Source organism: Meriones unguiculatus, chromosome 2 (assembly GCF_030254825.1).
Source record: "Meriones unguiculatus strain TT.TT164.6M chromosome 2, Bangor_MerUng_6.1, whole genome shotgun sequence".
In the NCBI taxonomy this organism is placed as follows: Eukaryota; Metazoa; Chordata; class Mammalia; order Rodentia; family Muridae; genus Meriones; species Meriones unguiculatus.
Window position 1 is genome coordinate 12,193,156 of NC_083350.1, and position 26,805 is coordinate 12,219,960.

Below are 26,805 nucleotides of genomic sequence, written 5' to 3' on the forward strand. Positions count from 1 at the left end.
ACTTGTTTTAGCAGGACACTATAGTGGTATAAATGGCTTCAGTCTGTAGTCCGTCATAAAGGTAAAGGACAGCGGTTCTTTGTTAGTTTACTTGTTTTAGCAGGACACTATAGTGGTATAAATGGCTTCAGTCTGTAGTCCGTCATAAAGGTAAAGGACAGCGGTTCTTTGTTAGTTTACTTGTTTTAGCAGGACACTATAGTGGTATAAATGGCTTCAGTCTGTAGTCCGTCATAAAGGTAAAGGACAGCGGCTCTTTGTTAGTTTACTTGTTTTAGCAGGACACTATAGTGGTATAAATGGCTTCAGTCTGTAGTCCGTCATAAAGGTAAAGGACAGCGGTTCTTTGTTAGTTTACTTGTTTTAGCAGGACACTATAGTGGTATAAATGGCTTCAGTCTGTAGTCCGTCATAAAGGTAAAGGACAGCGGCTCTTTGTTAGTTTACTTGTTTTAGCAGGACACTATAGTGGTATAAATGGCTTCAGTCTGTAGTCCGTCACAAAGGTAAAGGACAGCGGTTCTTTGTTAGTTTACTTGTTTTAGCAGGACACTATAGTGGTATAAATGGCTTCAGTCTGTAGTCCGTCACAAAGGTAAAGGACAGCGGTTCTTTGTTAGTTTACTTGTTTTAGCAGGACACTATAGTGGTATAAATGGCTTCAGTCTGTAGTCCGTCACAAAGGTAAAGGACAGCGGTTCTCTGTTAGTTTACTTGTTTTAGCAGGACACTATAGTGGTATAAATGGCTTCAGTCTGTAGTCCGTCATAAAGGTAAAGGACAGCGGTTCTTTGTTAGTTTACTTGTTTTAGCAGGACACTATAGTGGTATAAATGGCTTCAGTCTGTAGTCCGTCACAAAGGTAAAGGACAGCGGTTCTCTGTTAGTTTACTTGTTTTAGCAGGACACTATAGTGGTATAAATGGCTTCTGTCTGTAGTCCGTCAGAAAGGTAAAGGACAGCGGTTCTTTGTTAGTTTACTTGTTTTAGCAGGACACTATAGTGGTATAAATGGCTTCAGTCTGTAGTCCGTCACAAAGGTAAAGGACAGCGGTTCTCTGTTAGTTTACTTGTTTTAGCAGGACACTATAGTGGTATAAATGGCTTCAGTCTGTAGTCCGTCATAAAGGTAAAGGACAGCGGTTCTTTGTTAGTTTACTTGTTTTAGCAGGACACTATAGTGGTATAAATGGCTTCAGTCTGTAGTCCGTCATAAAGGTAAAGGACAGCGGTTCTCTGTTAGTTTACTTGTTTTAGCAGGACACTATAGTGGTATAAAAGGCTTCAGTCTGTAGTCCGTCATAAAGGTAAAGGACAGCGGTTCTTTGTTAGTTTACTTGTTTTAGCAGGACACTATAGTGGTATAAATGGCTTCAGTCTGTAGTCCGTCATAAAGGTAAAGGACAGCGGCTCTTTGTTAGTTTACTTGTTTTAGCAGGACACTATAGTGGTATAAATGGCTTCAGTCTGTAGTCCGTCATAAAGGTAAAGGACAGCGGTTCTTTGTTAGTTTACTTGTTTTAGCAGGACACTATAGTGGTATAAATGGCTTCAGTCTGTAGTCCGTCATAAAGGTAAAGGACAGCGGCTCTTTGTTAGTTTACTTGTTTTAGCAGGACACTATAGTGGTATAAATGGCTTCAGTCTGTAGTCCGTCATAAAGGTAAAGGACAGCGGTTCTCTGTTAGTTTACTTGTTTTAGCAGGACACTATAGTGGTATAAATGGCTTCAGTCTGTAGTCCGTCATAAAGGTAAAGGACAGCGGTTCTTTGTTAGTTTACTTGTTTTAGCAGGACACTATAGTGGTATAAATGGCTTCAGTCTGTAGTCCGTCATAAAGGTAAAGGACAGCGGTTCTCTGTTAGTTTACTTGTTTTAGCAGGACACTATAGTGGTATAAATGGCTTCAGTCTGTAGTCCGTCATAAAGGTAAAGGACAGCGGTTCTTTGTTAGTTTACTTGTTTTAGCAGGACACTATAGTGGTATAAATGGCTTCAGTCTGTAGTCCGTCATAAAGGTAAAGGACAGCGGTTCTCTGTTAGTTTACTTGTTTTAGCAGGACACTATAGTGGTATAAATGGCTTCAGTCTGTAGTCCGTCATAAAGGTAAAGGACAGCGGTTCTTTGTTAGTTTACTTGTTTTAGCAGGACACTATAGTGGTATAAATGGCTTCAGTCTGTAGTCCGTCATAAAGGTAAAGGACAGCGGCTCTTTGTTAGTTTACTTGTTTTAGCAGGACACTATAGTGGTATAAATGGCTTCAGTCTGTAGTCCGTCATAAACGTAAAGGACAGCGGCTCTTTGTTAGTTTACTTGTTTTAGCAGGACACTATAGTGGTATAAATGGCTTCAGTGTGTAGTCCGTCATAAAGGTAAAGGACAGCGGCTCTTTGTTAGTTTACTTGTTTTAGCAGGACACTATAGTGGTATAAATGGCTTCAGTCTGTAGTCCGTCATAAAGGTAAAGGACAGCGGCTCTTTGTTAGTTTACTTGTTTTAGCAGGACACTATAGTGGTATAAATGGCTTCAGTCTGTAGTCCGTCATAAAGGTAAAGGACAGCGGTTCTTTGTTAGTTTACTTGTTTTAGCAGGACACTATAGTGGTATAAATGGCTTCAGTCTGTAGTCCGTCATAAAGGTAAAGGACAGCGGCTCTTTGTTAGTTTACTTGTTTTAGCAGGACACTATAGTGGTATAAATGGTGGTAATGCTTGCTTATAAAGATACAGTTGAAAAGGCAAGGTAAGATTTACACTGAGTACTCAGGAGTTCATACATTGCTTTACCCCCTTCTCTCTTCTTCCCTTCTTGTCTTTTTGCCTTCTCCCTCCCTTCACCCCTCCTTCCTTCCCTCCCTTCATCTTTTCCTTCCTTTCTCACTCCCTCCCTCCCTTGCTCTCTCTTTCTCTTTCTTTCCTTCTTTTTCTATGAAGCTCAGACTGGCCTGAAACTCACTAGTCTAGCAAGTTCATAAGGCTGGGATTATAGGTGTGTGCCCCACATTTTATCTGTGTATATTTTTGTTGGTTTGCTTGAGGGTTGTATTCTTGGAAGCGTTACTCCGTACACACTCAAGTTGATTATTTTTCCACCACTTGACTATTTTGTCCTTTTTATAGTCTACTTTTGTCACCTAAGAGTGTTCAAGAAACCCGTTTTTTTCCTCTTTGAAAGAACTATCCTGCTCTGTTTTAAAGCCTTGTTTCTTTTAAGTAATTCTCAAATCTGTCTTTACTGATGCCACTATTATCTAATTTAGGAATAACTTTAAAAATAATTATTTTATTTAACTTTATACATACATATGTGTGTATGGAATACACATAATTTTAAATATATATAAATATTTATAAATATATGTTTTAACTATATGTATGTTTTAATATTTAAAATTGTATGTTTAAAACATATGTTTTAAATATAGCCTGAGTCTGTATAGTGTTACTTTTATGTATGTTTTTAGGTTGTCTTATATAGCCTATATTGGCCTTGAACTTCTGAGCATCTTGAGTTTCTCTTCCTACCAAGTAATGGGATTATAGAGGTGGGCTCGTAGCTATCATTTTTGTGTATTTGACATTTGTTTGAATTAAGGACCTAACATTTAAATGAAATAATTACTTCCTTGTACATTTTTCAATTATTTTGTGTGTATGTGTGTATGTACACACATGTGCCATAGCGTTAGCAGAGATCAGAAGACATTTGGGAGTTGGTTCTGTCTGTGGGTCTCCGTTTTGAACTCAGGTCCTCAAGCTTGGTTGTAAGAGAGTTTACAGGCTGGTTCATCTCTCTGGACCCGTTCTTATTTTAAACGGATGATATGAAATAAGAAAGTATATAGATTCTTTTAGGTTAACCTAGCACATTTCCCACTATTGTCAACATTTATTTTATTTATTTTTTTAGATTCAAGGCATAGGGTCATATCACTTTCTTTTGGTCTGTGACTATGTCTTTGGATTCCTTTATTTTTATTTTTTATTTTGAAAGAATAGTTTGGTTGGTTTTGGAGTTCTTGGTTGATGGGTTTCTACCCCAGCACTTGGAAGGTGTGGACTTACTAATTCTGGTTTCTGTTTCATAGAAGGAATGAAACTGAAATAAGATTCCTTTGCATGTGATGGATTACTTTCGCTTATTTCAGTATTTTTCTTTTTTTTTTTACTTATCTGTGGTGTTAATATGTGGATCAGTATGCATTTATTGTACATGCATTTTTTGAGGTTCTTAGATTTTATTAAAAATCAAATTTAGAGTATATGTGAGTTGTTAACTTTTTAATTATATTCATTCATTCATTCATTTTGGAGACAGGGTATTATATGGCTTAGTCTGGCCTTGAGCTTGCTTAGTAGCTGAGAAAGACATTGAACCCTTGAATATGTATCTACCTTTTTTTTTTTAACTCTCTTTGATTTTTATTTTATGTTCATTTAGTGTGAAGTTGTCAGATCCCTTGGAACTGGCATTACAGACAGTTGTGAGCTGCCATGTGGGTGCTGGGAATTGAACCCGAGTCCTTTGAAAGAACAGACAGTGCTCTTAACCACTGAGCCATCTCTCCAGCCCTGTATCTACTTTAAATCCTGGGATTACTGGGATTATAAGGAAATGCTACCACTGGCTTTTGGGATACTTTGTGTTTTCTTCTCTTCTTTTTCTTCCTCCTCCTCCTCCTCTTTTTCTTTTTTAAATATAGGTTTTCTCTGTGTAGCTTTGCTGTCTTGGAACTCACCTCATACACCAGACTGACCTTGCAAACTCTGAGATCCACCTGCCTCTGCCTTCCCAGTATTGGAATTAAAGACATGTCCTACCATGCCTGGCTTAAGTAAATTTTTAAAATTGTGTGTGTTACTGAGATTTGAGGTTAGGGTTGTGTGTGTGTTCGGTAAGCTCTATCACTGAGGTTACACACCCAGCCCCTTCCTTAAGTTTTTTGAACATATTTAAATTAGCTCCTTTGAAGTCTTTGCTAAGACTAACATTGACAATTTTTTTCCCAGTGACTACATTTTTTTTTTCCTTGTATGAGTCATAGTTTCCTGTTTCTTTTAGAGGTCTTGCTTTTTTGTTGAAATAGGGCATCTTAGACAAAATATTGTTCCAATTTTGGATTTTGATCTTTGTCCTTTTGAAGATGTACTTTTTTGTTTAGATAACAGATCTGTGAAATGTCTTCCCTCTGGTGTATAACTACTAGTTTCTCTGCTCAATATTCTTTTGTTCTTTTTTAAAATTGTGTTTTAGTGGTTGCTTTTATCATTTCTGGTACTACTTACTGATCTAGCAGTGATTAGACAGCAGCTGTGCACAAACATCTGGGTGTAGTAAAACTTCATTCTCCTGGTAGATCTGCATGCAGATGTGGGAATGCATTTTCAAACTGAGCCTTTTCAGAATCTGTCCACCATTATTATTTTCTAAACTACTTTGACAACATAGCTAAGTATCTTCATCTGTTTTAGCTACCTTTCTGTTGCGGAGATAAAATACCATGACCAAAAGCAACTTAAGGAAGAAAGGTTTTTATTTTTAGCTTATGGTTCCAAGGCGATAGAGTAATCCTGTCAAGGAAGTCAGGGCATGTTAGCAGAAGCAAGAAAGTAGTTGATCACATTTGTATCCATACACAAGAAGCAGAGGCATAGGAGTGGGAAGGGGAGAGAGAAACAGGAATGGGGATGAGGCCATTAACCTTCAAAGGCCACCACCATTGCATACTTCTGCTAGCAAGATTCCACTTCCTAAACTCCACCACCAGCTATGGACCAAGGAGTCCTATGGGGGAGGAGAGATTTTCTCATACTGGCCACCACATCAGCTGAGAATATGCTTGATACATTTACAGCCATATCTTCAGTCTAGTAGAGCTCTTGGCTAGCTACTCTGTTGGCTGCTAAGATTGTCATTTGCCCCTATAATACCTGGATATAGGTGTGGTCTACTACTACAAATTGAAATGAAGTCACATCAGTGCTTACTGTAGATTCTCAGTGCTTGTTCCACAGTAGCAGAATCTGCTGAGCTCATCTCAGGCAAGAATGTTAACTCCTATTGTCAACAAAAATTCAGGAGTTTTCAAGTATCAGCACTTATTATTATTATTATTATTTTTTGTATGCTTTTGGTGGGTTTCCAGAGAACTGAAATGGTTCTTCGTGTTAGTGTTTTTGCTTTGCTTTATGGTAATATTTTTTGGGAGATTTACTAACCCTAAAATTTGCTTATAGTCAGAAGGGCTGTTTGTAAGAGAGAGGTCAGATGCTATTCTCTGTGATTCTCCACCTTAGTTTTTGAGATAGGCTGTCCTAGTGAACTCCCAGGACCCACTTGTCCCATGCCCCGATGACCATTACTATTGTGCCTGGCTTTTACATAGAAGCTGGGGATCTGAAAGCAGGTGCTCAAGATTGTGCAGCAAGCACTTCCCATCACAACCTGGTCTTTTTTGTTTCTTTGTTTCATTTTTTCAAGTGATTTTATGTAATCTAAAATGGCCTGAAGTTCATAATCTTCCTTCTCTACACCTTTTCTCTTCAGTTTCCTTATCATTGTTTAAAAAATTTACCTGTATTAATACAATTATTCTTAATTTGTTTTCACTTTATATACTTTTAATTTTTTAATACTGCATTTCTTTATTGTGTTTCTATTTGTATGTGTGTGTGTACGTGTGCATACAAGTGTTTACAAGTACATGCCTGAATTCCATGGTACTGATACATAAGTCAAAGGACAACTTCGGGAAGTCAGTTTTCTACTATATGGGTCCTAGGGATTGAACTCATGCTGTTATGCTTTGAAGCAAGAGTGCTCTTACCTTTTGAGCCATTTTGCTAGTCCAGTGCTTCTTCAGTGTACTGTACCATAATTTAGTTTTTCACAAAACAATTGTGTTGTCAACATAACTTGTAAACTGGTTTCTTTTTCTCCTTTCCAGGCCAATCTCAAACTCCCTGTATAGTTGATGATAACCTTGAGCTTTTTAATTTTCTTTTTTCCACTTCCTTGTGTTGGGAACAGAGGTGTGTACCACCATTTCTGGTTTGTGTGGTGTGTTGGGGATCAAACCCAGGACTTGTGCTAGACAAATGACAATCTTAACTGAGTTACGTACACAGCCCATGTGCACAGATTTCTCTAGAGTGCTTTTCAAATTTCAGACTACCGTCAGTTGTTATGAAATCAATTTACTGAGTCATGATCAACATTAATTTTATTTTATATACCTAGATTTGGAATAAATAAATATTTATTTTAAATGTATAGGTGATTTGTCTTCATGTATGGCTGCGTACCATGTGTTTGCAGTGCCTGTGGAGATCAGAAGAGGGGGCTCTGAACTGGAGTTACACAGATGTTTGGGGTTCTCTGAAAGAGCAGCAAGTGTTGTCAGTCACTAAGCCATCTTTCCAGCCCCAAGAAGAAATACATCTTGAGTGTATTAAACGTTAGGTTAGGTTTTTATTTAAAAAATGCCATCAAAAGAAACCCCAAACTCTCAGGTCACCCTGTTTCCTACGTGATAATTACTTTCTGGAGAAAGCATTGCACTTTCCCTGTTCTGCTTTCTCCTCTTTTCCAGCTGTCTTCCAGTTTGTACTTTGCAGTTCATGATTTGCCTTCAGTATTCTCAGCCTCTTCTGAGCCTTCTCATTTTCTTCATATACGAACAGTTCATGAGTGGTGGTTGTGTTTTTCTCCTGCAGTCCTTATCTCTGACCTGGAGAGGGAGGAGGGTAAGTGGTTTTTTGTTTTGCTGTTCATTCTGGTAATTTTTCTTTTTCTCCTGAAAACAAGCCCTACCTTAAATCTACTTGTTGTGGTCATCTGTTAAATTACTGTACCCTTTTCTTTTCATATGGCACTTGTTCCTTTTTGTCACCTTGTTCAGTATTACTCTTTTCTTAATTCTTGATGATTTCAGTATACTTATAGATGATTCTTATTTAATAGTTACATAGTTCTGTCAACAACTCTTTTGTGGTGGTGATGACGTCATGATCTTACCTCAGCTGGGTTGTAGCCTGGCCAGTACTTAATGAGCTATCCCTTAGAAAGGCCCAGTGGGCGGGGCTTATTTATTTATTTATTTTTACTGTTTTTACTGTGTTTTCTTTGAGAATGGATTTCTCTGTCCTGGAACTCTGTCTGTGGAATAAGCTGGCCTTGCTTTTTTTTTTTTTTTTTTTTAAATAATTTAAAAATCACTGGATAAATTTTGTGAAGCCCAGTAAAATCAATTACTAGAGAATAAAAATGCTATTTAGTTGTTTAATATCAAATTGCTGTTAAGTTACTAACCAGCTAATTTCTATTCATTGTCTCTCAAAGAGCAAACAACAAAAAATTTCAGCACATAAAACCAAAAAACCTTGATATAATGATAGATTTGCCTTGGTGTGTGTGTGTGTGTGTGTGTGTGTGTGTGTGTGTGTATGTGTTGCTGAGTATTGAGCTCAGGCCTGTGTATGCTAAGTAAGTGCTCATACACTATGAGAACAGATTTGTGTCTGAGATGAAGAGGGAAATGGGTTCTGAATGTCTATACTTCTTTTGAGAAATAATTGATGGAAGTTGTACTTAAGAGTGGTAACTAGGGCCTGGAGAGATGTCTCAGCAGTTAAGAGCACTGGCTGCTCTTCAGAGGACCTGGGTTCCATTCCTAGCATCCACATGGCAACTCACAACTGCCTGCTACTCCAGATCCAGGGAATCTGACACCTCAACGTAGACATACATGCAGGCAAAACACCAATGCAAATAAAAATTAAAAGGAAAATAAAAAAGAATGGTGACCATCTGGATTTGAAGAATAGTGGATAGTCTAGACAGCTTTTTAGGATTAGTGAACAGAGAGTGAATGGTAGAAACTAAAGTCCAAAACAGTATATGTGCAGTGGGGTGGTTAAGAGGAAACTTTTAAAGGAAAAAAAGTATCAGTAAGATGTTTTCAAATGGGAGAGATGGCTTAGAGGTTAAGAGCACTGGCTCTTCTTCCAGAGGACCTGAGTTTAATTCCCAGTACCCACATGGTGGCTTTCAACCATCTGTAATGTAATCTGATTCCCTCTTCTGCTGTGCATGAAAACAGTGTCCATATATATAAAATAAATAAAGTAAAAAAAAAAAAAAGTGTGTCACCACTGCCTAGCAAAAGTCTTTGTTTAAAAAAAATGTTTTTAAACATCATTATTATAAAACCCCTTGTTTTAGGGGTTGGCATTAGCTCGTTAAGTGTTGTGCTTTTAGGTACGTTTCCTGTTCAAAAGCTTTATGTGGATGGAATGCCATGGATTTGGAGGATTTTCATTGTTCCCTTCATATGTACACAGATGTGAGGGCTCTTAAAATCTCACAGAAGTGGCTATATTTTGACAATTCAAAACTGCCATACCACACCACCCCACACCACACCCTCCCTATTTTGTGTGTTATATATGTGTCTGTGGAGGTCAGATTCTGTTCTTTTTTTTTTTTTTTTTTTTTTTTTTTTTTTGTTTCACTGTAGGGTCGCCCATTGGCCAGGAACTTGCTAAGTGAGGAAGACTGGCTGGCCAGTGAGCCTCCAGGATCTTTCAGTCTCTGTCTACCAGTGCTGGCATCATAAGCATATGTCATCACCATGGCTGCCAGGCTGCCTGGTTCCTTTTATCTACCTGCCCATCTGTCTGTCTGTCTGTCTTCTCTCTCTCTCTTTCTCTCTCTATCAGAAATAAACCACATGGGTTTTAGGGATTGAACTCAGGTCCCTGTGTTTGCAAGGCAACCACTTTACTGACTGAGCCATTTTCAGATAGGGTCTGATAGACCTCAGGCTGGCCTCCTCAATTCTGAATTTGTAATCCCTTCTGCTCCCACGCCTATAAGTGCTGGGCTTATAGGCATGTGTTACCAAAGAAATTTCCCTCTTTATGAATGTCCCTGTCTAAAAACATTGCTTATCTCAAGTTAGGTTTGTTTGTTCTTAGGAAATAGAATGGACCTATTCTGGTTGGTCTGATCCCACATGGGAAGAAAATGACTAGCAACAGAGTTGATACTAAAACTAAGAGTAGTATTGCTAGAGATATGTTGATTCAGTAGTTAACATCACTTACTGTGTTCAGTTCCTAACACATCAGGTAGCCCTCTGACTTTTTCTTTTCCTTTTTTTTTTTTTTTTTTTCTGAGATAGTCTCTTGCAACCTAGGCTGGACTCAAATTCACTATTTGGTTTCTCTGTATCCTTGGCTGTCCTGGACTCACTTTATAGACCAGACTGCCCTCGAATTCACAGTGATTGTCCTGCTTCTGCCTCCTGAGTGCTGGGATTACAGGTGTGTGCTACTGTGCCCGGTTGCCCTCTGTCTTTGAAGAGGACCTACATCCATCCATGTTGTGCACATAAACTCCCATAGATGAGAATACACATATACATACACACACAATAAACAAATCTTAAACAAAAACGCCTGAATAGTCACATCTGCTCAGCAAGATTGACAGGAGAGACTTTCAGGATTTCTTGTTTTAATTTAATTATGTTTTATGTGTGTGGTTCCAGGGATGAAACTCATGTTATTAGGCTTGCTTGACAAATACTTTTACCCATTGAACCATCTTGCCAGCCCCGGCTTTCAAGGTTTCATTGTGAGATTCAATTTTGTCTGTACTGCAGGTTTAGCTGTCTTATTTCAAAGTGTTGGGTCAACGTTACCCTGCCAGCACATTTGTTTGTTTGGTGTCTTTGAATTCATATACGCATCTCTGCATGTATATGAGCGCACATGTGCCACAGCATTCACATGCTCGGGCCAACCTCCAGGAGCTGGTTTTCTTTCAGATGTGGGTCCTGGAAGTTGAACTCAGGTTTTTGAGCATGGCTCTAAGTTCTTTTACCCTCTGGTACTTGTGTTTTTTCAATAATTTGACAGGCAACAGATTCAAAGTTTAAAAAGCATAGTTCAGAGCAAAATTGAGAGTATATGCAGAATTGAGAGTATATTGCAGAATTGTTTCTAATAACCCAGGCTTCAAAGCAACCAGCTAAAGAAATGACCAAGGAAACTGGGGTGAGACTTGTAAATGTGGCTTATTCCCTTATCATGTTTAACTGGGTCTCAGCTTCCCTAAAGGAATTTGTTGAAGTGTGGCATGTAGTATCAACAGTACTGCAGACTTCTTGTTTAGCCAATTAATAATTATGAAATATCCCTATTGTCAGAACCACTCTTGCAAGTAAATACAACGAGTTCTTCTGTGCAGTACTACCCTTGGCGGTGCAGTTTTTCTGGAGTAGCAAATGGGCTCCTTACCACTTCTTTTTTAGTAGGCAGCTACACTGTATCATTGTATCACAGATTCTGGAGTCCCATGCTCTGCCAGATAATATCTGTGTGAGGGTGCCAGATCCTCTGGGACTGGAGCTTCAGACAGTTGTGAACTGCCACGTGGTTCTCTGGACCCAGGTCCTCTGGAAGAACAGTGCTCTTAATTGCTGAACCATTTTTCAGCCCCAGATAACTCACCTTTGACCCATTGATATAGTGAGAGGAATCTAATCTTATGATTGTCCTAGTAATTGGATATACTATTCCCAACAACAAAGTGAAGTATCCTATGAAATAACAGGAGCCAGTTGGGTGGATCTCTGAGTTTGAGGTTAGTCTGGTCTACATAGTTAGTCCCAGGCCAGCCAAGATTACATAGAGAGATGCTGTGTCAAAAACAAAAACAAACAAAAAACCACACACACACACACACACAGGAGAGGGGTATGTGAAGTAAGGGTGGTAATTAGAAAACATTTATTTATTTTTAGTTTATATACAGGCAGGTGTACGTGTGGGTGTGGGTGTGTACGTATGTGTGAGTGGGTGTGAGCATTTGGAGATCAGAGGACAAAAAGTTCTATCTACTATGTGAATCCTGGAGATCAAACTCAGCTTGTCAGACTTGGCGGCAGGTGCCTTTATCTGCTGAACTATCTTGCCAGTTCTGGCTTCACACTTTAAAAAAGTATATCATCATTTTCTACTTCCAGCTATTTGATTAGTCCTACCAAAAAAATCCACTCTTTGGACAGGGGAAAGCCCATGAGACTTTACCCTACACCTGATGAACACAACTAAGGAATGCTAAGAGCAGGAGAAATAGTCTTCCCCAGGAAGAGCACATCAATTGGTTATCCAGTATCAAATAGGCAGCCCTGAAAACATGCATAAAAAATAAAAGTAACACTATACAAACTGAGCAGATTTATGTATTTAGAAATACACACACACACACACACACACACACACAGTAACAATGAAAAAAGACGCCATGAATTTGAGAGAGAGCACGGAAGTTCTGAAGGGAGAAAAAGGGGAAAGTAATTATTTTATAATTGTAAAAAGATAGTATAAAAAGAAAAAATTCACTTTTTGATAATTTGATTGTTTGGCATGATTACACTTTGTATGTATCTTTCCTATTGTGTTTAGAGAACTTTATTAATTCCACTGTAGAGAGTTTTTCATGGCCCAATCCTGTGTTTAATTATAAGAAAATTATATTCTTGAAGGAAAGCTTTGTAGAATTTATTGATGAAAAATGGCCCAAATGGTAGTGTCATGTCCAGAATAAAATCACTGTCCTCTTTCAGAAGACTTTTATGTTAGAGCTTTGAAAGGTATTTTTTACATGATACAAAATTCCAGAGGTACAAAACTGCATTTAATAACATCTTCTATTTCTTGCCCCTCTCTTTCTATGTTGTTAAAGGTCCTTCAGAGACTCTACCCTGTAGACAAAAATCTTAAATACAATTGCTTGTGCTTAAACAGATAGTATGCTTACCATTTCTATTCATTTAAGGTTTGCATGTGTTATATGTACATGCTTGTGTTGGTGAGTACATGTGTGCACATGTATACAGAAGCCAGAGCCTGATGTCAACTGTATTCCTAGATCACTCTTCACCTTGTGTTTAGAGACAGAGTCAGTCTCTTGTCAACCTACAGCTCATAGATTTGGCTAGGCTGTTTGGCCAGTAAACGCAAAGATTTGTCTCCTGTTTCCCACTACCCTCAAGCACTGGGGTATAAATGTGTGCAGTCCAAACTTAGGTGTTTGTTGTGTACAGCAGGCACTTTACTAACTGAGTCATCTTTTCAGCCTCCTCATTTAATTTTTGTTCATGAGAGTTGCCATGTCATTTTATATGAAGAGCCTTTTCCTTCTTAATGCCCACATTGTTTAGAAATATCCCAATAAGCTCACTGGTGCTATTTATGGTTAATGCCAGTCCTTTGTGATTGGTTTGGAAATATTAAAGTGGCCTTAACCATAGTACTGTTGACATATTTAGGCAACCATAATGAAATATCATGTAAAAAGTTTAAGGATCTAAAATTGCTAACTAATTGTTTGATTGATATATACTATTGAAAGTAGTATTGTTAGTTTCTTAAACAGAAAGTAGTTCAGATTCATTTGTGCTACCCATATAATTTATTCTCTGAGGAAACAAGAGTCATGGTCATTTTAACTAACTAGTTATTTGATTTTTAGGTTTTAGCTTTTTATTGAACATGTTACAGAAGAGTTTGGTCACAAGACCATAGCTGGGATAGAGAGATGACTCACTGTTGGTTAAGAGCACTAGTTCTTACAGATGATGTGGCTTTGGTTCCCAGCACCCAAACTGAGCAACTGTAACATTTGTAACTTCAGTTACAAGCCCTTTTCTGGCCCCTAGGGACACCTGTGTAACATGTGCTGTACAAACATATACTCAGGCACAGACTCATGCAATAAAATAAGTAAATCTTAAAAAGGAAGAAGGAGGAGGAGAACAACAACAACAACAACAAACTAACTAAACAAACACACTAAAACCAATGTCATTATCACTGTTTCAGGATTTTTTTTCTTCTTTTAAGAATAATTTTTATTCTTAAAAATTCTTATTTTATTCTCATATGAATATGAGAATGTATACAACATATGTATGTGTGCTTGAGGAGGCCAGAGAAAGGCTTAAGTCCTCTATAACTGGAGCTACAGGCAGTTGTGAACTGCCCAATATGGGTGTTTCTCAGGTTCCCTGGAAAGGCAGCATTTTTTTTTTATTATTATTATTTTATGTGCATTTAGTGTGAAGGTGTCACATCCCTTGAAATTGGCATTACAGACAGTTGTGAACTGCCATGTGGGTGCTGGGAATTGAACCCAGGTCCTTTGGAAGAGCGGACAGCACTCTTAACCACTGAGCCATCTCTCCAGCCCCTCAGTGGTTTTTCTTAATTTGTTTGTTTTTGTTTTGTTTTTCGAGACAGGGTTTCTTTGTGTTACAGCCCTGGCTGTCCTCGACTCACTTTATAGACCAGGCTAGCCTCGAACTCACAGAGATCCACCTGCCTCTGCCTACTGAGTGCTGGGATTAAAGGTGTGCGTCACCATGCTCTGCTGCAGCAGGTGTTCTTAACCTACTGATGATCTTACCTCAGCCGCCCACTCTCTTGATTTTTGTTTCTTGCTTCCTCTTTCTTTCTCTGTGTAGCTCTGGCGGTTCTAGAACTTACTATATAGACCAGGCTTGAGCTCACAGAGACCCATCTGCCTCTGCCTCCTGACTGTGGTGGTGTGCTGTCACACCACCTGCCCAGCTGTGCTTCCTCTTTTTTCTTCTGATGCTGCAGTGGACAGGGCTCCTGCAAGTGTGACACCAGCTACATGAGCAGGTCCAGCAGTCCCTGCAGTGCAAATGAGACTGTCAGTGCTGACATTGGCCGGGGCTTTGAAAAGTCAGACCAGGTTCAAAATCACACCAGCTGCTTTAATGAGCGCATTGCTCTTCCCTGTGCAGGTCACCTCATCATCTTGTAGGATGAGAGCAAAGTAGATGCCGGCAAACATGGAGATAAGCCTTGGTGGACAGTGGGCATGATGCTACGGAGACTGCTGTTGTTGGGTGATGCTCTAGATGGAACGAGGCCCTTGTCCAGTGCAGCCTTAGCTTCTTTAGAAGACTGCACACCTTGGTAGCACTGAGGAACAGAGCAATAAATTATTTTTTAGGCTGATGCTATATTGTAATACTTTGAACAGATCTAGTGCTTCCTTTCATAACTAGACTTTGATGTGTTTTTATTATAATTGTCATAACTTTCATTTTAGTATATTTTTAGATATTTCAACTTAAAAAAAAAACTTAGGAAGGGCAATTAAAAACAAAGAAATCATGAAATTTGCAGGCAAATGGTGGGATCTAGAAAAGATCATCCTGAGTGGGGTATTCCAGAAGCAGAGAGACACACATGGTATATACTCACTTATAAGTGGATATTAGACATAAAATATAGGATAATCATACTAAAATCTGTACACCTAAGGAAGCTAATCAATAAGGACGACCTTGGGTAAGATGATCAATCTTCATTTAGAAAGGCAAACGAGATGGACATTGGAAGAGGGAGAAAACAGGGAAGAGGACAGGAGCCTATCACAGAGGGCCTCTGAAAGACTCTACCCAGCAGGGTATCAAAACATATGCTGAGTTGTATAGCCAAACTTTGGGCAGAGTGCAGGGAATCTTATGAAAGAAGGGGGAGAGAGAAAGACCTAGAGGCAACAGGAGCTCCACAAGGAGAGCAACAGAACCAAAAAAATCTGGGCACAAGGGTTCTTTTCTGAGACTAATACTCCAAACAAGGACCATGCATGGAGATAACTTAGAACCCCTGCACAGAAGTAGCCCATGGGAGCTCAGTGTCCAAGTGGGTTCTCTAGTAATGGGAACAGGGTCTGTCTCTGTCATGAACTCATGGGCTGGCTCCCTTATTTATTTATTACATTTTTATTTTTTATATTAATTACAGTTTATTCACTTTGTATTCCGGCTGTAGCCCCCTCCCTCGTCTCCTCCTAGTCCCAGACTTCTCCCCCCCCCATCTCCTATGCCCCTCTCCAAGTCCACTGATAGGGGAGGTCCTACTCCCTTCCATCTGACCCTAGTTTATCTGGTCTCATCAGAACTGGCTGCATTGTCCTTCTCTGTGGCCTGGCAAGGCTGCTCCCCCCATCAGGGGAGGCAGTCAAAGAGCTAGCCACTGAGTTCATAGAGACAGTCCCTATTCCCTTTACTAGGGAAACCACTTGGATTACTGAGCTTCCATGAGCTGCTGAGCAGGGGTTCTAGGTTATATCCATGAATGGTCCTTGGTTGGAGTATCAGTCTCAGAAAAGACCCCTGTGTAGATATTTTGGTTCTGTTGCTATCCTTGTGGAGTTCCTGTCCTCTCCAGGTCTTACTATCTCCCCCTTCTTTCCTAAGATTCCTGCACTCTGCCCAAAGTTTGGTTATGAGTCTCAGTTTCTGCTTTGATACAGTACTGGGTAGAGTCTTTCAGAGGCCCTCTGTGATAGGCTCCTGTCCTGTTCCCTGTTTTCTCCTTCTTCCTGTGTCCATCCTGTTTGCCTTTCTGAATGGGGATTGATCATTTTACCTAGGGTCCTCCTTCTAGCTCAGCTTCTTTAGGTGTACAGATTTTTGTAGGTTTATCCTGTATTATATGTCTAATATCCACTTATAAGTGAGTATATACCATGTGTGTCTTTCTGGGATACTTCACTCAGGGTGATCTTTTCTAGTTCCCAACATTTGCCTGCAAATTTCATGATTTCCTTGTTTTTAATTGCTGAGTAGTATTCCATTGTATAAATGTACCACAATTTCTGTATCCATTCCTCAGTTGAGGGACATCTGGGTTGTTTCCAGGTTTTGCTATTACGAATAAAGCTGCTACGAACATGGTTGAGCAAATGTCCTTGTTGTGTACTTGAGCATCTTTTGGACATATGCCTAGGAGTGGTATAGCTGGGCTGGCTCTTTGATCACCTCCACCTGAGGGGGAAGTAGCCTAACCAGTCCACAGAGGAAGACAAAGAAGCCAGTCCTGATGAGACCTGATAGGCCAGGGTCAGATGGAAGGGGAGGAGGACCTCCCCTATCATTGGACTAGGGGAGGGGCATAGGAGAAGAAGTTGGAAGGAGAGAGGGATTGGGAGGGGTGAGGGGGCTACAGCTGGGATACAAAGTGAATAAACTGTAATTAATAAAAGTAAAATAAAAATTTTAAAAAGTATTTTAAAAAACATAGTGAAGGGAGGGGAGGCTGTATTGTATGAGAGAATAAAAAAATCTTTATCTAGAGTATGGATGGATTGTCAACAGAAGAATCAGTGTTTCTCTCTCCCTTGTCCTCGCCCCCTCCATTCTTGGCAAAGTCTCATAGCTCTAGTTTGCCTTCATCTTATTATGTGGCCAAAGATGATCTTGAACTTTTGATCTTCCTGCCACTACCTCCTTATTGTTAGGCTTACAGGTATGCTTAATTATGCCTTGTTTGTATACTTATTGCTTGGGATTGAACCCAGGGCTTTTTGTGTTCTAGGCAAACACCCAGCCCACCAACTCCCACCTAAATTTTATTCTACATTTATTTACTTATTTGTGGTTGGGGATATACAAATGTGCCACATACAGTGTGTATGTACCGGTCAAAGGACAGCTATGGGAGTTAGTTGTCTTGTTTCACCCTCTGGGTCACCAAGACTGAACCCAGGTTGTAAGGCTAGGTGGCAAGTGCCTTTTAGCCATCTTGCCAGCCACAACTCTCTCTTCATTTATTTTTATCAGAAAAGTTGGACCTTTTTTTTCTCTTTAGTCCAAGGGTATTTAAGACAAATATTTTATGTTGTTAGCATACTTTATTGATGAAACTTCCCACTTTTTGATTTAGCTTATCTCTACTCCTTTTGTTGGCTTATATATATTTTTTAGAACTGTTAAGTATCTATACTTATTTTTATTTAGTTAAAAAATTGGTAGTAATACAAATATGTTTATGAAGTAGACTACAGAAGAGTGTCTCAAATTAGTAAATATTCTAATAGGAATAAATATTTTAGTTGTCTTGAGTTTGTTAAGGAAACTATCACAGTGCCCATTTTATTAGAGAACAGGGCTATGCAAAGCAAAAAAGTACATAGAATGCCATATTTGTATCAATAAATGGAACTTCAAATGTTAGATCAATAAAATAATTTTCTGATACTTTCTGGGTTTTGTCATAAAAAGAACTGATACTTGGTAGAACCAAGTTGCGTCTGTCTGTGACCTGTGGGGTCAGTATGGGTCCTTACCTTCTGTAACATTCAGTGGTCACAATGAGGGAGTGGCTTGCCCGGCTTCATAGCATTCTCACGAAAACCATCAGTTAATGAAGTTTGTGATATAAAAGGTTATGGACTGGTGGTTAAAGGTTATGTTCTGCTCATTATTAATTAGATTTGTGTCTTTTATGGTTCTGGTAAGGACATTAGATTATAAATTTAGCATATAAGGTGTGAAATGTGTAGGATGTTTTTCTTGTTTTTGAAACAAAATACCGAACATGAAACTCACTCAGTAGATGGACTGGGGGAGCAGCAGAATCTGGCCTTTGAGACAGGCTCTCAGAATGGGCTGATGCCTTGCAAATGCCATATTACATTGGTATACTACCATATGCTACCATGTCCAGATAGCTTTTTCTCTTAATCCTCCTTTGGGGGGTATTGCAGACAGGTTTGATTCATATAATTACTTTGGTTGCTCATTTACTGAAAGCATGTAGTTAATTTTTTTTTTTTAAAGGAAGCAGTGAGACGATAGCTCATTCAGAAGATCTGACTTTGATACCCAGAACCCATGTTAAAAAGTTATGTGCTGGGAGGCAAAGACAGGGGTCCCTAAAACTCGCTAGCCAGCCAGGATAGTGTAATTGGCCATCTCCAGGCCAATGAGGGACCATTTCTCAAAAACAAAAAAACAAACAAACAAACCAAAACAAAACAAAAAAACCAGGTGAATGGCTTTTGAGGAATGACACAGGAGGTTGTTTTCCTCTGGCCCCTACATGCACCTGCACCCCCACATGCATAAAAAACCCAACACCACCAACCCCTAACAACCCACAAATGTACATTAGATAGTTTTCTCTTTTACAGTCTTTTCTTTCATTGGAGAAATTGAGTATAAAAGCCATAATTTTAGTTACAGTGATTCCCAGACTAGTGTTGTGTGGGGTGTTTGGTGGTCTAGTGGCATTGAACATGATAGCAAGCACTTTATTACAGAACTACATTCCAGCCCCTTCCCCCTTTATGTCTTTTGTCTGTGTGTGTGTGTGTGTATGTGTGTGTCTGGGTATGGTTGGTGCACACCTGTAATCCCAGCACTTGGGGAGACAGAGTCTCCCAAGTTGTCCAAGTAGGCCTGGACTTTGGGAACCTCATACCTCAGCCTCCCAAGGAGCTGGAATTACATACCTGTGCTCTACCATGTCCAGCTTGGACTACTCTTACTTGTTTTTTTGTTATCTTTTTTGATAAAGGGTCTCATGTATCCCAGGAGGGCCTGAAATTCACTGTGGATACCTCTGAACTTCTAATTCTTCTGCTCTACCTCTGTAGTGCTGAAATTACAGGCATGTACCATCATGTCTAGTTCTATGTTGTGGTGAGGATTGAACCCTGGCTTCATGTATGCAAGGCAGGCACTCTGAACACCAACTGAATTACATCTCCAGCTCTAGAATACTCTTATTTTAAACTGCTCTTTTCATTTATATTACAGTCAAGCACACATTAATTATATTAAGGTTTTTCAAAGATGTTTTTTAATGTTTTAAACCTTTCCTTTTTGGTGCTGGGGATTGAATTTAGGGCTTTATGTACCCTAAACAAGCACTATACTGCTGAGCTACTTTTCCAACCCTGTCTAAAGTTCTATACTTAACTCTTTTTTTACTTGCTATAATTATAGCAATAGAGGTTAATGGTCTGTTTTTTTAAGTAGGATTTTGCTGGTACTAAAGTCTTTGAATCTGATGGCCAAATCAAGGGGAGTATGAAAACATAATATCTTAAAGGTCTGCCTAAGTAGAAACTTTGGTCACTTACTTAGGAGAACAGCATGCTCTATATAGGTTATATAATCTTCCATTTCTAGTCATTGACTTTATGTGTTTTTATACAGGCTGCTTTCCTGTTGCATCTTTGATACCGTTTCCTAGACTCTGCTCTATGATTTAATTTGGAATTCTGAAATGAAGATGGAGGAGGCAGTGGGAAAAGTAGAAGAACTCATTGAATCTGCAGCCCCACCAAAAACATCTGAACAAGAGACAGTCAAGGAAGAAGATGGTTCTGTAGAACTGGAATCTCAAGTCCCGAAAGATGGTGTAGCTGACTCTACAGTTCTTTCTTCAATGCCCTGTTTGCTGATGGAACTGAGAAGGGACTCTTCAGAGTCTCAGTTAGCATCTACAGAGAGTGACAAGCCCGCAACTGGCCGAGTTTATGAGAGTGACTCTTCTAATCATTGCATGCTTTCCCCTTCCTCTAGTGGTCACTTGGCTGATTCAGATACGTTGTCTTCTGTAGAAGAGAATGAACCCTCTCAAGCAGAAACAACAGTAGAAGGAGATACTTCAGGAGTGCCTGGTGCCACTGTTGGGCGTAAGTCTAGGCGGTCCCGTTCTGAAAGTGAAACATCTACTATGGCTGCCAAGAAAAACCGGCAATCTAGTGATAAGCAGAATGGCCGAGTCACCAAGGTTAAAGGTCATCGGAGCCAAAAGCACAAGGAGAGGATCAGACTACTGAGGCAGAAGCGGGAGGCTGCTGCAAGGAAGAAGTACAACCTGCTGCAGGACAGTAGTACCAGCGATAGTGACCTGACTTGTGACTCAAGCACGAGCTCGTCAGATGATGATGAAGAGGTTTCAGGGAGCAGCAAGACAATCACTGCAGAGATACCAGGTAGAGGATGTTTTTTAAACTGACTGTAAAGCACCTGATGGCCGTTCTCAGCTGTCAGACTCAGTTAGATGAGTGACACTTGAAAAAAATCCAGGACATGGCCAACTTAAAAAACAAACCTTTACTGAGTTGCCAGTGCACTTTAGCACATCAGCAGAAACATTAAGTGGTTAATGATAGGGGCAAGGTTATTTTTAAGAAATGGGATTCCCACAGGTCTTTCTCTGTAACATACTATCTTATCTGAACTTCCATCATTGCCTTTTTAGCACTGCATAGATTTACTACTCAATGTTCAGCATTATTACTGAGTACAAGTATGTTTTCCTCAGGAACAGGCACCTTGCTTTACTATCCAGCCTCTGCACTTGAGCTTATGGTGTCTGAAGTGATACATTCTTTTATTAAAGCTTTCTAATTACTGTTCCTCCTAAACCTAGAGTTCTGTGTGTTTTTCCCCAGGTTTAGTGGATGATAAACTAATTACCCATATTGCACATTTTTATCCTGTGTCACCCAAATTGTAAAGAATGTTTAAATTTTTTCCCCCTTAATCACCCAGGCTTAAAAAAGTTACTTGGAAATTGGCTTGTGTCAGCTCTCATAAATAAAAGGGTCTGTAATTTATTACATGTTTAACATATTTGCTTTCCCTGTATTATCACATCTGATACTGTGCTACAGAGGCAGTCTTGAGATTTCATAGAGGAAGAGAGATGATACCTGAATCATTCTTAAGTGAAGAGTTCTCATTGAAAATTATATGACTAGGAATATTTTGTAAAGTAGCTGATGCTTCGTAGGTCATGACAGCATTGTTTATTGCTGAATTAAAAAGGGAAAGTTTTGGTTTTCTAAAGGTTTATAGGTGATTTTTTTAATTTTAATTTTCTGTTTTATGCATAAAGCAACATTGCTGATGTACAAAGGATATTTTGAGAAAAATCATATTGGTTATCTAAATTTATACTTAATCATGTAAACTCAATAGCAACAAAGATTTAAAGAGCACTTTATAGGTGTTGAATGTATAACAGTAAATTTCTTTAATATAGCATATTAAATATGAGTTTAAACAGTCTTCAGAAATGCTTTTTACTGTGATAATACCTTATTGAATTCCTTTAGTAGTTCCTCATTTAAACTAATGGGAAAAAGAGTTAAATGAAGCTCATGAAAGAAGCAGACTTTTGGGTTGTTCTAGGGTATGATCTAGGTGTATTTCAGTTTTCTATTTAATATTATTTTTAAGGAAACCTTATTAAATACGTATAATATTGTTTGTGTATTCTTATTTTCTGTTTTAATCTATTAATCACATTTATGATGGATCTTCTGATACAGTACTTAATTCTAGTTATAAACAGGTTTTCATGTAACCACCTCAACATTTTACCTTTTTATGGAAAGGGAGAAGGTGGGTTAATAAAATTCTTTTTAAAGCTAGAATCTCAGTGTAGAGGTGAAATGAGTAATGTCTAATAAGCACTCTATTTCCTTATTCTATAGGTTAGGTGTGCTTTGTTCATATCTGAGTATCAACCATTTTTAAGACTTCTGAAATGTTGGTATTCTTTCTGTTTGCCATCTATTCTGAATTATATACTAATCAAACATTGAAGTAAATTAATATTTACTATAGTTTCTATTTTTTTATATATTAGTAAATTTTTGGCCATTGAGAAGAGGTGACAGTTTCTAAGGTAATTGTGGAAAACCAAACGGTACTTCAAGATGGAGGCCACTGTATGGCTGTGGTATGCACTACTCAGATTGTCGGAGGGAAAGGTGGCACTATTCACACACAGGACAGGCATAAGTGGTCTTTTTGTTAATTATGCAAAGCACCAAACATTGAACTACCTAGTGTTTAAATATAAGGAACTTCAGGTCAACTATATTGTTATCTCTGAAAAACTGTAGCCTTGTACAATTCTACTGTACCAGACACATATTTTTTTTAATTTCTGGAGTCACATGACTTTGAGCAAGAAGGGAGACACACTCAACCTTTATAGCAAGAGTAGTTGTTGAAAAGTGCTGTGGACTGACATGAGTGAAACAACGTGGACATTCAGGTGAACTTACGTTGGATACGCCTAAGAAAATCTCTTGGATGCTGAACTTTGAGTTCACCTGTTTACACAGAATGGAAAGCAAATTGGAACAGTAAAAAGTTTCCTACTATGTAATTTTGTCAAGATACAACCAGTTTAATAATTCAGAAAATTTTATTTATAAGCTTTTATTTAGTCACATCTTAGAAATTGAAGGAAGTATCCTGATTGTACTATATACCAAATAATTCAATAGTATATTTTCTTTTAAAGAATGCAGGTAATGATGCAGACTAGTACAAGTTTACTGACTTATTTTGATATGTTGGGAAGAAATGTTTATGAATTAAAAAAAAAGTTAACTAGTAAGTCGCTTAGTATTGCATTGCACTATTTTGTTGAAGTTTTTGGAAATATGGACAGTTTAAGTATCTGGAGGAATAAGGAGAAGATAATCTGGCAGTACTTTCATTTGGAAAACTTAGAAATATGATAAATTTATAGTATTTTATAGTAAATCAATGTAAAAATGCTATGTGATAGTTATCTTGAATACTCAAGGCTTTTATCAAATGCCTGGCTTATCTCTAGGTTTTGGTATGCTTTATATAATACCTTTGCAGTTTTATGATTGGAACATTTATATGCTTTATGTTTTCTTTACAGTTTATGAATGGAACACTGTTTTTCATGGGGACAGTTCTGTAAAGTCATTGGAGCTCTGTAAAGTTTGTTGATTTTAATTAATAAGAATAATGGGCATTAGACTTCGTTAAGTTCAAGGACTTAATTTCGTGAGTAAACATGTGCATCAGTGTGTATATGGGCATCCAGAAAACACTTTTTTTTATTCGCTGTAACTCTTCCTTTTTATTATTCGCTAGCATAGGGTGACCCTGAAGGTAGCTCTGTCTCATCTTGGCCATCATGGCCTACTTTTGTGTGGTCAAGAGTACCATCGTGGCAGGTCAGAGTCAGTTGTCTTGGCTGGTGCTCCTTCTCTGGAGTGGGTGAGGGTGGGTATTGTAGAACAGTTGTCTAAGATCCCCTGAACTTTTAATTCATGAGAGGTAGTCAGACCAGCTCAGCCCCACTGATGCCAGCATCTCTGTACCTAATACCTACCACAAAGACAGATATGTTCACATGCATTATGACGTATTTGCCTTGCCAATTTTTCTATGATTATTCTTAATCAGTTAATTCTTTTTTTAAAAAATTAAACATTCTTAAAAAGTAACAAATTGGGGCTGGAGAGATGGCTCAGTGGTTAATAGCACTATCTGCTCTTCCAAAGGACCCGGGTTCAATTCCCAGCACCCATATGGCAGCTCACAACTGTCTGTACTGCCAATTCCAAGGGCTCTGACACCTTCACACATAAAATAAAATTAAATAAATTATTTTAAAAAAAAGTAACGAATTTGGGACTGAGAGATGACATAGTGGTTAAGAGTGAGTACTGCTCTTTCAAAGGCTCAATTCCTAGCACCCACATGGAATGGCTCCCAACTGCTTATAACTAGCTCTAATGCCTCTGCTTGTACACACACACACACACACACACACACACACACAATTAAAAACACAGATAAATATTTTTTAAAAGAAATAGTAAATTTTTAAGTTACTCATAACTCCATGCTTTAAAAATAAGTTTTAAATATTTTTCTTATTTTCATTTTTTTTATGTGTACAAATGTTTTGCCTGAATGCATGTGTGTGTACCATGTATGTCCCTGGTACCTATGAAAGTCAGAAAGGGCTTTTGATCTCCTAAAATTAGAGTTATGGATGGCTGTGAGCCATGTGAATGCCTGGAATGGAATTTAGGTTGTCTGCAAGAGCAAGAAGTGCTCTAACTATGGAACCCCATCTCCAGCCCCTCCTAATTTTACTTTTGTCAACATTTGACTATATCTTGTAATACGCAACATACTTTGTCATACAGGGTCTGTCTTCCTTTTCTTTATATCACTGCATTTTGAACCTTTAACAAAACATGTTATTCTCTAGATTATTTGGATTTTGAATAATAGTTAAATGTAAAAATAACTTCCCTATTGTTTGCTGTTTGGGCTGTTTTTATATTTTTCTGTTATAAGTAAGAATTTAGAGTTTCTGACCATATAATACTGTATTTAAAATATATTCTTTATTGTATCTTGGAGTTTGGGTATGTATTGTATTCTTTCTATAGATAAATATTTATTTAGTCTTGTTGATGTGGTGGAAGATTTGGAGCTTCAGGCTAATTTGTATTACTTTGCTATTTAGTGAAATTGAAAAACTACCTTTGCTGCTTGTTTCTTCTGGTAAACAATTTTCATGTTCTTCACACATTTTTTTTTCTTGGCACATGTACTGTTTTTCTTAATTTGTAAGGGCTATTAATCTGTTGGGTATCTAATTGTTTGGAAAGATTTTGATAGTGATCCAAGCAGTGGGGACTCATAGTTTTCAGATGCATAGGGTCCCCATGAAGCACTGGCCATTGACCTTTCTCCTAGGTTGAAGTTGAAGTGATCCTCAGTGAATGAAAGTTTCATGTACTTACTGTAAATAACTGTCTGTAATTTAGAATTAGTTTGGTAGCTGTTTAGGAGACCTGGTAGATAATATTGTTAATAAAATACAGAGGCAGAACAGTCAGGTAAAAACTACTTTGAGTTTAGTAAGTGCAGACTAGGCTAATAAGATTCATGCAGTTTTTAATTAGCCTGTGTTTTTTAATGGCCCTTTAAAAATTCTGATACCTAGGCCACACTCCAGCCCAGTCAAATCAGAGTCTTCTAGGGTCTGACCCTAGGCCCAGTGCCTTTAAAACTCTCCAAGTGAACTAACGGTTCAGTTAGGTAAGCCAGGCTGTGTGACATGACTGGGGGGGATGGGGTCAGGGAGGGGAGTGTAAAACTGGTAGTCTGTTTGAGTTGCCAGTGGGTTTGATATTTTAGAAAATGGAGCCTGCTTTTTAGAAATCAGAGTTGTATACTGTGCACAGTTCCATATTAATTAATAGGCATGGGTACCTCTATCTCCATATAAGTGAAATGTTTGAGGGTTTTTGTTGTTTTGTTTCTTTTTCTTTTTTTCGACACACTGTCTTATTCGGTAACTGGCCTTGACTAGTGATCCTGGTACCTCTGTCTCATTTGCCACTATGCCCACCCTAAGTGTTTTTACATACATTGTTTAAGTGTGTTATCTGGATGTTACAGTGCCTATATGTTATATTTATAGGTTTTGAAATAGATCTCTTTTGGCAACCTCTCATGTAAAGGTAGTAAGATACATTATTTACATCCTTATTATCTAAAACAAGTGTCTATAATACCTTTGTATATACAACACAGACTGTACCTTAGTATCACTAAAAAGACCATGCTTATATGAGATGAGAATATTGTCCCTGCTTTTAAAAATTTTTAATGGACTACTTTTTAGTAGTTTTCAGTTCACAGAAAAATTGAACAAGAATCCTCCCAAATTCCTGCCTCTAGCTATAGCCTCCTATTTTCAATGACCCAAATTAAAGTATATATATAAAATAATTTTTTTTTTACCTATGTTGATCTTCTGTTATCACTTAAAGTCCTTTATATACTGCTAAGGTTCACTTAGTTTTTCTGAGTTTTGTAGATTTTGACAAATGTGTCCTCCCCCCGTCCCCCTTTTAACTCGAAATTCATGCTTTGTTAGTGTTTATAGTCAGCAGTCTTCTTTTTGAGGCTGGGACTTCTGTTACCATCCTCAGTGTGGGTGTGTTCTCATCATTTCCTGAATTCAGTATATATTCTTTGAGAAATAGATAATGGCAGTATTTAATAGATCAGCTTTCTGATTTCTGATCTGTACTTATTGCTACCCAGCTAAAAGGAAAATGGATACTCTCTTTAAAATTCTGCT

At 38.3% G+C, this 26,805-nt stretch overlaps 1 protein-coding gene across 3 annotated transcripts in view; it reads left to right on the forward strand.

Moving 5' to 3' along the window:
- The window catches only part of Ark2n (arkadia (RNF111) N-terminal like PKA signaling regulator 2N), a 109,639-nt gene that overhangs the window by 40,587 nt on the left and 42,247 nt on the right, over positions 1-26,805 (forward strand). For all 3 annotated transcript variants that reach the window (XM_021645493.2, XM_021645492.2, XM_021645495.2), the window contains exon 2: positions 20,058-20,842. In XM_021645493.2, coding sequence (XP_021501168.1) covers positions 20,128-20,842 — 715 coding nt within the window. In that variant the 5' untranslated portion in view covers positions 20,058-20,127. The remainder of the gene's footprint in view (positions 1-20,057; positions 20,843-26,805) is intronic.